At 31.3% G+C, this 16351-nt stretch overlaps 2 protein-coding genes and 2 non-coding genes across 4 annotated transcripts in view; 3 read left to right on the top strand and 1 right to left on the bottom strand.

Annotated features, from left to right (window-relative positions):
- The first annotated feature begins 128 nt into the window (after positions 1 to 128).
- On the top strand, positions 129 to 200 carry TRNAP-CGG. Its single transcript has one exon. It is a non-coding gene; the product is annotated as a tRNA-Pro (tRNA).
- Positions 201 to 2417: 2217 nt separating this feature from the next.
- On the top strand, positions 2418 to 2488 carry TRNAG-GCC. The gene has a single exon. It is a non-coding gene; the product is annotated as a tRNA-Gly (tRNA).
- Positions 2489 to 3004: 516 nt separating this feature from the next.
- On the bottom strand, positions 3005 to 5877 carry LOC112500537 (anti-sigma-I factor RsgI6-like). Its single transcript, XM_025104040.1, has 7 exons — positions 5823 to 5877; positions 5455 to 5507; positions 5047 to 5269; positions 4783 to 4946; positions 4492 to 4590; positions 3600 to 4391; positions 3005 to 3463 (listed from the first exon to the last, which is right to left on the bottom strand). Exons 1-7 carry the CDS (start codon positions 5875 to 5877, stop codon positions 3095 to 3097), a joined length of 1755 nt encoding a protein of 584 aa, XP_024959808.1. The 3' UTR covers positions 3005 to 3094.
- A 5592-nt stretch (positions 5878 to 11469) lies between these two features.
- LOC112500536 (endo-1,4-beta-xylanase A-like) overlaps positions 11470 to 16351 on the top strand; it is a 14248-nt gene continuing 9366 nt past the window's right edge. Inside the window, exon 1 of the mRNA XM_025104039.1 lies at positions 11470 to 11644. Coding sequence (XP_024959807.1) covers positions 11470 to 11644 — 175 coding nt within the window. The remainder of the gene's footprint in view (positions 11645 to 16351) is intronic.

Genomic DNA, 16351 nt, shown 5'->3' with positions numbered 1-16351 from the left:
ATGTAATGATATGTAGAGAAATGAAGTCGCAAAGAATTTCAATAGTTAATTAAGAAAGACAAGCACAAGTATTTCAAAATTTGGGTTATCTTTGTATAAAAGAATTAAATTTGGAGAAAATATCAATCGGGCATTTGGTCTAGTGGTATGATTCTCGCTTCGGGTGCGAGAGGTCCCGAGTTCGATTCTCGGAATGCCCCTTTACGTTTTTCGCCTCAATGTCCGTATCATATACCATTAATTAATTGTTTAATAAAAAACCAGCTACTTTATTTAAGATACAAAAGAAAGCAATTTATTAACACCAGAAGGGTATTCGTCCAATTTATTGAGACACATTTTGATTTTAATTTTTTATTTTTTTATTTGTCTCTGTTGATGTTATAATATAATTTTATATGTTTTTAAGAAAACAATAATGATTTTATTTTTGAATAAAATATAAATTTAAAGATATCATAAAAATTTGAAAAAAATATATCAATGTTAATATCAAGTCAACTATTTAAAAGTTCTCAATTTTTATGTAATTTCTTTAATTTAATTTTTTTACTATAATTTAATTTAAGTTTAATAACGAAATAATTTATTTTTGGTTTAATAATATAACATTTTATAAAGATAATAATTAAGTATTCTGGTCGGACTCAATGATTATCCTAATTATATTTTAGATTTTTTATATTTAAAATGAGATGTTTATCATGTATTTGATTATGTTTATCTGCAGTTAGTTACACAAATTCAGATATAGTGCAAAATGAAAGATAATTGTTTACAATGAAATTAATGCGTTAAGGGAGGCTTAGGTCACAAAATCATTCAGATGGTTTTAGAACCATTAAGAGACAGATTTTTTTTTTCCAAACAAGATTCACCTCTTAACGATTCAGAGTTTGCCTCTTAATGAATCTATTAAGAGATAAACAAACAACCAATAACTTATAAATCCATCTCAATAAACACTTCACTACAATAAAATTGGGTTTATAAAACGTCAAAAAATTCAAATGTCCTAATAGATCACTTTATAGAACTTAATTTATAGTACCAAAAATGAAGTGTCATATGTAAAAGCGTTGTAATAAGTTTATAGAACACTTTTCAGCGCTTTAAGAAGTTTTTTAGAACACTTTTAATGCACGAGCGTCCAATTAACAATTTTTTATATGACACTATTTGAAAAGTTCTTCTATAAAAACAAACGTCCTATAAGAAGATGGGTTTATAGGACAATTTTCCAAAAATGTCCTATAAAATTGCTGTTGCGATACTTTGTACTAAAAGCATTCTAAGAACTTTGTTATGATGCCTACAAATGTCTTATAAACTTATTACAAAGCCTTTAGATAAGACATTTTAATTTTTGATTCTATAAATTAATTCTTATAAAGTGGTATGTTAGGACACTTAGAAATTAGTGGTATACTTCAACCCCATTTTGTTATGGTGCTTATCTAGTTTCTTTCAAAATAAAAAGCGACTATTTTATTTTAGAATTTGTTGAACAAAAAAAAATGGCTTTTCAATATTTTTTTACTTTGTCATTTTAAACATTTTTGTTATTTAAATTTGTAAATTTTTTAACATGACATGAATTTTTATACTTTTATCTTATTTAAGATGATGTATATATTTTAATACAAATGTAATTAGGCATGACAACGAGGTGGGGATGGGGCGGGTTTTGTAATCCCCGTCCCCGGTTTGAAGTAACATCCCCCAGCCCCGGTCCCAGGCGGGTACGGAGATTAACATCTCGTCCTCGGTCAAACCCCATAAATAATATCCTGTAATTTGATTCTACAGGGGATCCCTAGCCCCGACCCCGGTTTGTAGTAACATCCCCCGACTCCGGCCCTGTTCCCTGCGGGTACGGAGATTAACATCCCGTCATCGGTCAAACCTCTATCAATCCCCCCGGTCAAACCCCAAGAAGAATTTTCATTGGTTTGACTCTACTGGAGATCCACGGCTCCGGCCCCAACCCCGGTTTGAGTAACATCCCCCGGCCCCGATCCCGGGACCCATTTTAGCGGGGAATCCCCGTCCCCATTCGGGTCTGGTGAATCGGGTTCCCCCGGGTCGGGGCAAATCACCATCCCTACCTGGTTTGGGTAACATCCCCCGGCCCTGGTTTGAGTCTACCGAGGATCCCCGACCCCATTCAGGTCAGGTGAACCGAGTTCTCCACTGGGTCAAAGCAAATCACTTATCCCTAAATATAATAGCAACTTCATAAAAGATTGGGACGGTTTTGTACGAAATATATCTTTTTTTATGCGATAAACCTTTAATTAATGTTTTTTAGATGATAAATTAATCTATAATATATATTTTAAGAGAATAGCATTTTCTTCATAATTTTATTTTGTGGAAGAATCATATAGTTAACAGAGGACAAGTCAAACACAGAAGCACCAGTGGTCTAGTGGTAGAATAGTACCCTGCCACGGTACAGACCCGGGTTCGATTCCCGGCTGGTGCATTTCAGAGCTATGACGTTTTATGCCTTTAATGGTGGCGGGGTCCATCACCTTTGTCTCGTCTTAAGTGAAGACATATATAGGCTCTCTCTCACCTCTTAATTTCTTTTTTTACATTTTTAATTTTCCGATTCTGTCTCTATTTTATTTATTTTTTCGATTTTCATCTGATTTTTGAACGTCCCTTTAAAAAAAAAAAAAACCCAAATGATGGTGACTAACTGTATAACTTGTGTCGATGTGTAAGCAGAATTGGATCGGTCTATTGTTGCTCCCTCATTAAGCAATGTCTGTTTTTTTTAACTTAATCTTTAAGCAATGACCGGAAATGACACAAGTAGATGGAGAATCATGTATTTATTGTATATTTCTTTTCTCACAAAGATACAGACAGTCGAGCAGAATACTAGATTCTGAAGAAATTCATCAAAAAGAAACAAAAGCATAAAAGGAAAAAAAGACTAAAATGCCCTTGTCTAGTTATTCTAATAGGTTGGATATTTGCATCTAAGGAGGGTACTTCTGTTCTGAAATCACTCAACACTTCCATTTATCGTCACCTTTTCTTTCATGCTTTGGCTACCAATTAATATCCAAACATGAAGTTATTAAGCCAAGATTTTGATGTGCAACATGTCATCAGAAGCTTCAACCTTAAAATTATGAGAGATCCGTGTGGAATTCGAATCTTTTTCATGAGGCTGGTAACGATCAAATTCCGCAAACGAAAGCTGGTAATCTCCATGAAGTAAAGAAGTGTCGTAGAATCCGTTAGCATCGGTGGTGGCTGTAACGACTGCACCAAAGAATTCGCGAACAATCTTGTCTACGACGTCACCGGTGGGCAAGTTCCGRAAACTGCTATCGGTTAAGCACATTCTGTAGCAGCCGTTTGGACTCCATGCTGACCAAACAATGATCCCATTCACGGCTGGATGTGCATGCGCTTCTCTTAGAACTTGATCCAAAATTGCTGCCTGTCATTCAAATTAATTGCAAAAATCTTGCTTCATTACTTTTGACAAATGCATTACTTGTGATTAGTTGATCATATAAGAACATGCAAGTCTTATAATTTTTGTGTTTGAAGTCATAAAAAGAGCAGGTTTGAACCCTAAATACCTGATTCGATCCAGCCCCCACATCTACTTCAGTGATCCAAATGGGCAGTCTTGAACTAGCAACTTTATCAATGGCAGATCTCATGTATGGTATATTGACTTGCCCACTGAAATGACCTTCTAAGCCGATCGATAAGGTCCCACGATAACCCCCKGATCGAGTCTCTCTGATTTTCGACAAGTAACTATCAGGCGATGACTTGGTATCACCAGGGCTTTCGATGGTGTTATAATCATTCAAGAACAAAGCCGCATTTCTATCGAGMGCTCTAGCCTGYGTGTAGAACTTTGAAGAAGCAGTCTTACCAAGCTTGCTTTCAAAGAAATTGAAATGCAGATTCTCATTCACWACGTCCCATGAAATCACTTGGCCCGAGTATCGTCTCATCACGGAGTTTATTCTCTTGTTGGCGGCAGCCGCCAGTTGTGATGGCTGGAGATTTGGAACCCAGCTTGGTTGATACTTGGGGTCATCCCAGAACACGTTATGGCCTCTYACGGAAACCCCGTGTGATTTAGTGAACTGAAGCATAGCATCGGCTGCTGTGTAGTCCTCGCRGTTTTGGATAGGTTCGTTGGCGTACCATTTCATTTCGTTTTCAAACGTGGTGTACTTGAATCTTGAAGTGAACCAGTTTTGGTAGGCTTGGTTGTTTAGGATGTTCTTGTTAATGGCACATCCAAATGGGAACTTTGCAAACTTTTGTTGGAGAATCAGTGTTCGATTCGCTAGCGGTTTGCCTTTACCATCAACTGCTTGAATTCTGACCTTACTCTTCCTAACCTGCCATTGATCAGAAAATTGAAGAGCTTAACATACATTTGGTTGATCAGATATGATGAATGATTGGTGTATATTTGAAGAAGATGTCTTCTGGTTGCACCTTTTCAATGCTCTGATAGTGGTGAGACTTCCATTCCTCTTGGGTGAAGGGTTGTAAAGAAACGCTGTCGATCCATATATCAATCGATGGATTTTCGCTCTATAGAAAACAAATGTATGTTTAGAGCAATACAACAAAATTGGTTTTACAGACACCAAATATGTCTGTATATCTTAAACCTTCCTTTGTGGATGCTATTCATACATATACGATGTCTTACAAAGCAGATAATATTTACAGGCGAGGTAGAAATCTATAAAACCCTAAACTCTAAACCTTAAATGAATGTACCTGGAAATAGAGGTGGGCAGTGCCGGACTCATTGACGGTGAGGCCACCTTTAAGCATGGACCAGCAACCAGATACAGCTTTGGTGGCAGCAGCGTTATAATAGCCTGTTGGTGTTTTAAATGTAGCAACCACCGTAGCATCCCCATGGCTTATTTGCACCCAAGCTGCATTCATATTCCATCCAAATTCGAATCATCAAAAGCAAAAACTGAAAAACACAAACTAAACCTTCCCATTTTCAAGCAAATCAAACATCTTAATTACCAGAAAACGTGTAGAGTTTTTGGTGGTCCAAGAAAAACTCCTGAGAGATGCTGTCAAACGATTGGTTCCTTCGATAAGCCACCGCAAATCCATTTCCAGTTTCCGATCTTCGAATCTGTAGTTTGGCATTGCCGAAAGAAGTCCAACCCTTGTCTCCATCATTCAGCTCTGGGTTAACGACGATTCCCCCATCATACTGCGGCTTATTGGGATTCTTTAAGCACTGCAAAAAGATCAAGCAGTATGTTTACCGACAATAAAGCTTGGGTCTTTTAAGACAGATCACCTGTTTTCAAGTACTTCACAAGGGTATTGAAGATCTTGGAGACCCTCTTGAATATGATGAGTCTGAGGTGACACAAGAAAAAGCAAAGGAGTTGGTAGAAAAGACGTGGAATTCAAAGTTACCTCGGCGGTATAAGCATAATCATATGGCACTGCATAAGCATTTACTACGAATCCTGTGCACCAAACCTTCTTTATTAGAGAACAAAATACACAAACTGAAAGAATTATATAAATTTGAAAGAAAAAGGTGTCTAAATTTGGACATGAAACTGAGTTTCAGTAGCCACGTAATTGACTTTTGTGTGTCAACAGAATAACGTGTCTTGCTATTTATTTCTTTGATTTTTATATTCAAGGGAAAATTAAAACAATTGATTTTATGCGTAGTTGATTAATTATTTTAATTGTTAATTTAATTAACTATATATATATATATATATATATATATATATATATATATACTCACAACTAAAAACATATGTTGTTACCTGAAATGATCACGAAAAAGTTAAACAACGAATAACACCATGCTTCGATCTTCATCCCCAAAAATTGTTTACAAACCTGAGTGCATTTAAATCATCCACCATAAACAAGATCAGAATGAATATATATATATATATATATATATATATATATAATATGTAGAATTATGAAAAGAAGTTACGTGTTAAAATTAAATATATGGTGGAAGATTGCGTGATAGGTTGATGGAAGAAGATCATCCCTTTATATATCGTAGGCGTATACACAATTTCAAAGAGTTGAGAAGTAAATAATGAATAAATACCATATTTGATGATGAAGAGTAATAACAAATATTGCATTCTTATTACATTTAATTTAATTTTCTATAAATTAAACCAAACCTTTTGATTTAATAAATTAATTGTTTTATCATCAAAACATCCAAATTCATCTTCTTCTTGCCTTCTTTTCAAGATTTTCTTCTCTAACAAAATGATTTTGTAACTAAAAGTCTTAACTTCACAATATTTCAAAATTTATTTTCAAAGCAATAATACTTTAAACGTTGTGGTATAAATAAAATATGTCTTACAGAATAAAAAAACAAATTGCATAAAGAAATGTAAAATGCTTTTGTTCGATTCATATTATAAGACAAAAATTGAATGTTATAGTTTGACAAAAATATTATTTCAGAAAACGTATTTGTAAAAGCATATCATGATTTACCTATGTAGTAAGAGGACGTTTGGTTTGAAATATTCTGACGGTATCTGAAAGAACCGGAATTGTCAATTGTATTGACCAAATTCCAATCAGGTGTTTTGTTTACATATGGAATGCAACTGAATTTCACGTATTCCACCAACTATGTGTTGTTTATCATCGACACTTTTTACATAAAGCGGAAAGATGATATCTTGAGCAATTACATATTCAGTGCCGCTCGTATAAAGGAACACCTCCCAAGTTCAATTTCGGTAGAGATTAATTCTCAATGCATTCAATCACAAGGGACAATGAATTGAATTTCATTCGTAATATATATATATGTGTGTGTGTGTGTGTGTGTAATATATGCATATATAATATGTAATAAGAGTGAGGTTTAGAGAAACCCTAAAAAATGAAAAAACTAAGGAACACCCTAATAACCATTCATTCAGACAGTATGCACATATACACACAATTAATTGAAGTTGTTTTTTGGTTTTTATGCATATGGTTCATAACATAACAAATTGATTAAAAATTATTTATAAATGTTTAATGTCAAATGAATGGTTACAAGAGTATTCTCGATTTTTCATTTTTTATGGGTTTCATATAATATATATATATATATATCATATTATACATATAATATATATATATATATATATTATACGTGTAATATATTAATAATATTTCATATATAATATTATACATATATATATATATGTACATGTAATATCAAATATATAATATAGGGAATATTCCAGAGGGAATCTCATGTATATTATATAGGAGGTTTACTTTGCAAACCATCCATTTCATACAAACCTTACAAATAAGTTATATCCATCCATTTTTTATTATTATTAAAAGTCAAGATTGAAACAAACTAAATAAGTAAAGAAAAAAAAAAGAATTTATATTGGAGAAAAAGAAGGGCAAAACAGGAAGAAAAACATGTTCTATGAACCTGTTTTATTACAACTGTTATATATATGGACATGTTGCAATCATATATGACCTATGAACCTATTTCATTACAGTTGTTATACATATGAACCTGTTTCATTACAAATTTTTATACATACCTATGAATATAAACCTGTTTCATTACAACTTTTATACATATGAACCTGATGCAATCATATATGACCCTGTTTCATTGAAAAGTTTGAGTCTGTTTCATTGGAAATTACCTTGTTTCATTGATGTTAGTAAGTATCTATTAAAAATTTACAGGTTTCAAGATTATTATAAAAACAGATTGATTGATCATTTCCTAAAAAACATCTAATCTATATGATCTTCCCGATTTAGACACAATTAAGATACTACTAAAAATATCTATTATAAAGTCAAAGAACAATCATACCCTTATGAATTAAAAATAAAAAAAATTAAATGAAATTATGTTATTGATTGATGCTAATTTGTACAGTTTGTAGAAAAGGGAGTGATTTGTATTTCATCACCCCCCCTTTTCTCTCTCTCTCTCTCTCTCTCTATATATATATATATATATATATATATATATATATATATATATATAGCATGTGGTTCACAATGTGTTTATAAACTATAATAGTATTTATATAAAAAAAATATTCACAATATGTTCATCATTCATATTCTATTTTATGTGTACGCTTATGTTATAAAGAGAGAATAGCGGAGAGAGACGATGCGAAAGATAGAGAAAAAACAGGAGAGAGGAGAGAAAGAGAGAAGTTTTTAATTTGTATTATTTTTTTTCAACTAATTTTTTATGGTTTAATTGGATCTCACGGATCTCACAAATTAACAAATTTTTAAAAGAATGCCCCCTATATATATATAGATGAAAGATCGTGTGAGAAAAATTGTTAAGGTGAGAAGCGTAAGAAGGGATCTCCACCCTTGATAACTTTTAATCGCATGCCCACCCATGAACTGCACTTTAGAAGGGAAACTAATCTGATGTATCATAATGCATCTCATTACTGTTGATCTTCAATTATGATTGATCCAAATATGAAGATCCCTTCTTACCTTTATCACCATAACTTCATTTTTCACTGGAACCCAACTCTATATATATCATGGTTCTAAATAGTGTAAGGCGTGTCGCGGCGAGGAGGTGAAGCCTCGAGCCTTGGAAGCCACGTCGAGGTGACAACGTCTTTCAAGAGTGACTTATGATGACAAATTTGTATATAATTTTGTATATCATATATAAAATTATATACATAAACATATATTTTCTACTATGACTCAATAAATCAATGATACTAAGCAATTTAAATTAAATTATATATTAAAAACTAACAAATAAGACATTATAGAGATAAGTAAAATCAAATATCATATTACATAAACCGCGCATTACGCTGTAGTGTGCCTCAAACATAATGTGGCGTGAGACATAAGTCTTGAATCACGACGCACCATGACGGTTGTTGCCACAATCTTTTTCAAAAACACACACAAATATATATATATATATATATATATATATATATATATAACACATTATTTACTCTTGATTTGATAAAAAGTAATTTACATATTTTTTTCCACATTAAACGTTAATTTTATTATTAAATTTATAATCTAAGAAAAAAATAATAAAAGGATCCCATCTGATTTGTAAAGTTGAATATGATTTGCAGGGATTTGAAAATTCATTTTCATTTATATCTCATGTTTTGTTTGAAGAATTGTTTGATATGAAATCTCGGGATTTCATTGAAATCCCACAAACATGGGATTCAAAAATCTCATGAAGGTCGTTGGTATTTCATGGATTTCGTAAGATTTGTGTGTAATAATGTTTTAAATTTGTTGAAAACATTGTTTTATAATAATCAATTAATAGAAAGATAATTTGATTATCTTTAAAATTATTTATAATTTGTTTTTATAAGAAAATGGAATTTAATTTCATTTCAAATCTTACAAACCAAATATACAAAGATTCCAAATCATTTCAAATCCAAACCTCTGGAATTCCAAATTCTCTTATGAAATCCAAATCTCTCGAAACTATTCGATCAGACCAAACACACCTTAAGCATATTTTTATCATTTTTATTCCATAAAAAATGATTATGTGAATCAAACCCCTTTAGGGGCCGTTTACCAAACGCTTACTCGGGTAAGTAAACACCAAGTCATTTTATCTTACCAGATGAATATGATAAGGATCCAGAATCTTATCCGGTAATAACGAGACAAGAACCAAGAGTCTTACCTGGTAAGTGAAGACGATGACTCTTACCACGGTAAGCACATACCGGGTAAATTGTTGCATACGATACCGTTTTGGTGGAGTAAAATCATATCCGATAAGTAAATGATAGTGTTAAATTTACCGGTAAGCTTTTACCGGGTAAGTGTTTGGTAAACGACCCCTAAATGTCTTATTAACCATAGTGCTAAAATAATCAATTTTCAAAATATTAAATATTTTAAAATATATTCTTCAAAATATAAATCTAATAATAGATGAACTCTGTAAACTTAAATCCGTTACCTTCGCAGCTGATTAAGCGGGTGTTTTAATTCATTTTAAGGAATGAGAATGAAAATTAAAATGAGAATGATAATGCAGAGAATGTAAACACTGATAATCACCGTGCTGATGTTATCTGGTTAAACTAATATAATCAAAGACAAATTTGTTTTATATAATATTTTTATTACAAATCTACTTCGTCCAACTTGAAAATATAAAATATGTTTCATCAAACGTGAAAATAGAACATATGTTTCATTTAACATCAAGAGATGGACTAAGCAGGATAAAATTTCCTTTCCCTCGAATTTGGTCAGGTATGAAAATGAACGAGTTTGGGGTAATAGGCCTGTAGGATTTTGAATTAATTTGTAACTGTAAAACGCAGCGGGAAATTAAAACAAAAACAGATCCAATGATGCTTTTAATCGATTCTTAACAAACCATAGGGTGTTTAAAATACATACCTTTTTATAGATTGGGAGTTGGTTTTGGTTGAACACAGAAAAACCAAGCAAGTTTCCTCTAGAGATGATCCACACACGGACACGCTTAAATCTCCCACCGGGTGCTAGCCCAAGAACCTTAGATCCATATGTGTATTACATGCAAAAATGTTTCTTTTTCTTTATTTTATCTGATGGCTGAATCTCTAATTAGATTGAACCACCTAAAATTGATCCAACCTATCACCTTATTTATATGAGTCGTCTGATCGATAGCTCATAACTCAAATAAGGTTTGGTGATTATCTGAAATATTTATTTATAATTATTTTAAAACATTAACATAATTATATTTCCATGTTTACAGATTATACCCTATAATTGTTGTAATTGTATCTTGACACATATCTCACAATTATTCTTCAAGATCAATTATTTAACAATCATAATTATTTTAAATACAAGTTTCTTATAAGTATAAGCAAATGTGTTCTTTAGGTGTGACCCTAAAGGTTTACATATTTGTTGGCAGCATTTTTGTGTGATACATGTCATGGGCATATACTAACTTACATTCTCCCTAAATGTTTACTCTTGGTTGATGTATTGTTTAGTATTTCGGCAGCTGTTTCTAAGACATATTCCTATAAACTTTTAGACAGAGTGGTATGACTCATCATAGAGTGGACCATGTCCAACAAGGTTCTATTTCTCCTTCTAAAAACATCATTGTGTTGTGGTGTTCATGATGGAGTTAGTTGGGATAGAATCACATAATCTCTAAGACGATCAATAAACTCTTGGCTTAGATATTCGCGACATCGATCCAGTTAAAGTGCTTTTATATTTTTTCCAAGTTGATTATTCACTTCATTTTAAAACTCTTTGAATATCTCAAAGCTTTCACATTTGTCTTTTATTAGGTAAACTTACCCATTTCTATCAATAAAGGTTATGAAGTAGCAATGACCATTTCTTGTGATGGAACTGAAAGACCTACATACATCAGTATCAATGACTCGTAACAGTTCTATATCCATTTTGGGTTTGCCTTTAAAAGCCGCATTTGCCATCTTTCCTAATAAACATCACATGTATCATATGAATCATCACATGATTCCAACACTCCGTCCTCCTGGAGTTTGGCTATGCGTTTCTTGTTTATATGTTCAAGACGACAATGTCACAAGTAAATCTGATTTAAGCCCTGTTAAATTCATATATTCTTTACATTGTATATTGATTCGTAATTACAGTTATTTTGCATATCAATTTCAAAAATACCATTTGTATGGTTTAGCTATTGATAAGATAAACATAAATTGTATTATCACTAAAAATAAATATAAATCCAATTTGCTGTAATTGTGAAAATGAAACTGTATTTCTAGTACTAATTGGTGTATATAAACACTTGCTAAGTGCTAAAGTAAGTCCATTTGACAACTTCATATCATATGTGTCGTGAGAAATAACAGCTACCTTAGATCCATTGCCCATCCTTATTTCCAATTGGTCTGGTTTCATATTATCTTCACTTCTAAGACCCTGTATGTTAGTAAAATATGAATACCACCCTCAGTATCTAATGCCCAAGAGTCGTAATCAAAAGAGAGCAGATCAATAGTAAATATACCAGAAGCTCCGACGGTAGCAACCTTCTACTTTTTTGCTCTGCTTGTAGGACTGGACAGTTTCTTTTCCAATGCCCCTTTTAGCTGCAGTCGAAGCAAACTCTAATGCCAAATTAGATATTGGTAAAACTAAACCAAAAGCCTTTTCGGGGGCAAACCATTTATTATTCATATTAAAAATAAATAAACATTTGGCCAAATTAAATAATATAATTAAAAGGACAAATCAATTGAATAGATTATATTATGGAAATACAAATTTTAATCGACCCGATCCAAAACTAGTGGGATAATGATCCAGGACCCAAAATAAAACAAAAAGAATGTGATAATCGAGTATTCGGATATAAAAGTTTGGGGTTATTTTGAAAGGAGATGGTAAGTAAAGGGGTTTAATATGCTTTAAAATGTTTTAATTCTCATCGCCTTATTATTTTAAAATAGTATTATGAGATAATTGTCTATTATCTCATTGGGATGTGGAAAAAATAAATAAGAAGGACAAGAAAGGTTTTATGTGAGTCTCTTTTCTTGGGTGAAAAAAAAACACTAATAAAAAATTGAATTAAAGAAGTTACCCCAAAAAAATGAGAACTATTAGATAGTTAATTTGATACTAATATCGATTTATTTTTTTCATATTTTTATGCTACCTTCAAATTTATATTTCATTCAAAAATAAAAACATTATCGCTTTCTCAAAACCACATAAAATCGTATTATACTGATAGAGACATAATAAAAACTAAATATTAAAAAAACTGTGCGTTACGCCATGGCGTGCCTCAGGCATAACGTGGCATGAGACATAAGTCTTGAACCACGATGCGCCATTAGCCCATGACGGTTGTTGTGACGAGCTTTTTCGAACACACACACATACACACATACATACATACATTTATATACATATATATATATATATACATACATACATATATATATATACATACATATATATATATATATAGGAGCGATCAAATGCAAACCACCCAATTTGTACAAACGATGCAAATTAACCTCATTCAACCAATCATAATTTTTCATTTTGTTCATTTTTTGTAATTATAAGAGGTTGATTAATCATTTTTATTGTGGAGGGTATTAATCATGGATATATTATCATCTTCATTATTTTAATTTTTAGAAATAGATGAAACAATTTCATTAAGTATTACATGAAACAATTTCATAACCATATATGAAACAACTTCATCAAAAAAATTACTATATGAAACAATTTCAATTTAAAACTCCATAAGGTTAAACAATGAAATCGACGGATGAGGGTGGTTTGCATTTGATTGCTCCTATATATATATATATATATATAGAGAGAGAGAGAGAGAGAGAGAGAGAGAGAGAGAGAGAGAGATATAGAGAGACTTGGGATCACGTGAGACCAACCTGTTCTCGTAAAATCCATGAGACCGCTTTTTTACACTTGAAACTTCGCAGCAAAATACTGTGAAGGTAACCTTCACAATGTTTTTATGGTGAAGGTTCAAATTTTTTACCTTCACAGCGTTTTACTGTGAAATTTCAAGTGAAAAAAAATGGTCTCATGGACTCACGAAAGCAGGCTAGTCCCACGTGAACCCGACCATATATATATCAATGTTCGAAAAAGCTCGTCACAACAACCGTCATGGCGCGTCGTGGTTCAAGACTTATGTCTCACGACACGTTATGCCTGAGGCACGCCACGGCGTAATGCACAGTTTTTTTAACACGGTATTTGATTTTATTTATCTTTATAATGTCTTATTTGTTAGTTTTTAATATATAACTTAATTTAAATTGCTTAGTATCATCGATTTATTGAGTCATACTAGAAAATATATGTTTATGTATATAATTTTATATATGATATACAAATTTGCCGCCATAAGTGACCCTTGAAAACATCGTCACCTTGACGTGGCTTCGAAGGCTTGAGGCTTCACCTTCTAACCGCGACACGCCTTACGCTATTTAGAACCTTGATATATATAGGATTGGGTTCCAGTAAGAATAGAAGCTATGGTGATAAAGGTAAGAAGAATCTTCACATTTGGATCAATCATAACTGAAGCTCAACACTAATGAGATGCACCGTGATATACCAGATCAGTTCCCTTCTCACCTTAACAATTTTTCTCACACGATCCTTCGGTCTATATACATAGGGGGCATTATTTTAAGACTTTGCTAATTTGTGAGATTCGTGATATCTAATTAAACCATAAAAAATTAGTTGAAAAAAATTATAATACAAATAAAAAACTTTTGTCCCCTAGTCTCTCTCATATATTTTTTTCTCTCTCTACTATCCTCTCTTTATAACATAAGCGTACACATAAAATAGAATATGAATGGTGAGCACATCATGAACATTTTTCTGATAAATACTTGTATAGTTTATAAACACATGAACCAAATTCTCTCTCTCTCCCACTCTCTATATAGTACTATATGTACATATATCATATATAATATACATGATATTCCCTCTTGATTATTTCCCTATATTATATATTTAATATTACATAATGTACGTATATATATATATAATAATCATATTATATATAAAATATATTAATATATTGTATGTATAATATATATATATATATATATATTGTATAACATATTAATGTATATATATTCATATAATATATATATATATATATGTTATATTCAAGTCGAAAAAATAAAATCCGGGAACACTCTTGTAACTGTTTATTTGACAGTAAGCATATGTGTGCATACAAATAATTTCTAAACAATTTGTTTGGTATGCACATGTGCATAACATAAACCCAGGCATAAAAACCAAAAAAACAATTTCAATTAATTGTATGTACATATACATACTGTCTAGATAAATTGTTATTAAGGTGTTTTCTTATTTATTTTTATTTTCTGGGGGTTTTTTTAGACCTCACTCTTATTATATATTATATATACATATATTATACATATATATATATATATATATCATGATGAATGAAAAATTCAATTCATTGTCCCTTCTAATTGAATGTATTGAGAATTAATCTCTACCTAAACCAAACTTGTGAGGTGTTCCTTTGTACAAGCAACACTGAATATGTAATTGCTCAAGATATCATCTTTCTGCTTTATGTAGAAAGTGTCGATGATAAACAACACATAGTTGGTGGAATACGTGGAATTCAATTACATTCCATATGTAAACAGAACACCTAATTGGAATTTAGTCAATACAATTGACAATTCCAGTTCTTTCAGATTCCGTCAGAATATTTCAAACCAAATGTCTTCTTATATTACATAGGTAAAACTTGGCATGCTTTTAGAAATATATTTTCTGAAGTAAATTTTTTTTCAAACTATAACATTCAATTTTTGTCTTATAATATGAACCGAACAAAAGTATTTTACATTCTTTTATGCAATTTATCATTTTATTCGTTAAGACATATTTTATTTAAACCACAATGTTTAAAGTATCATTGTTTTGAAAAATAAATTTTGAAGTTAAGACTTGTGGTTACAAAATCATGTTGTTATGAACTTTTAGAGAAGAAAATGTTGAAAAGAAGGCAAGAAGAAGATGGATTTGGATGTTTTGATGATAAAACAATTAATTAATTAAATCAAAAGGTTTGGTTTAATTTATAGAAAATTAATTAATTAAATGTAATAAGAATGCGATATTTGTTATTACTCTTCATCATCAAATATGGTATTTATTCATTATTTATTTCTTAACTCTTTGAAATTGTGTATACGCCTACGATATATAAAGGGATAATCTTCTTCCATCAACCTATCACGCTATCTTCCACGACATATTTATTTTAACACGTAATTTTTTTCATAATTCTACATATTTTATATATATTTATATATATATATTCATTCTGATCTTGTTTATGGTGGATGATTTAAATGCATTCAGGGTCTATAAACAATTTTTGGAGATGAAGATTGAAGCATGGTGTTATTCGTTGTTTAACTTTTTCATGATCGTTTCAGGTAACAATATATATTTTTAATTGTAAGCATATATATATATATATATATATATCTATACTATATTATAATGCATTTGGCTAAAACTCTTGAAAACTCTTAAACTCTTAATCTCTTAAACCCACTCATCCCTAAACGATTTCATCCCTATCCGATTTCATCCCATAACTGAATTCGTGTAACTAACTGCAGATAAACACAATCAAATACAGGATAAACATCTTATTTTAAATATAAAAAATCTAAAATATAATTAGGATAATCAT

Source organism: Cynara cardunculus, assembly GCF_001531365.2.
Source record: "Cynara cardunculus var. scolymus isolate 2C chromosome LG 17, CcrdV1, whole genome shotgun sequence".
In the NCBI taxonomy this organism is placed as follows: Eukaryota; Viridiplantae; Streptophyta; class Magnoliopsida; order Asterales; family Asteraceae; genus Cynara; species Cynara cardunculus.
This window is presented reverse-complemented; position numbering and strand designations above follow the sequence as displayed.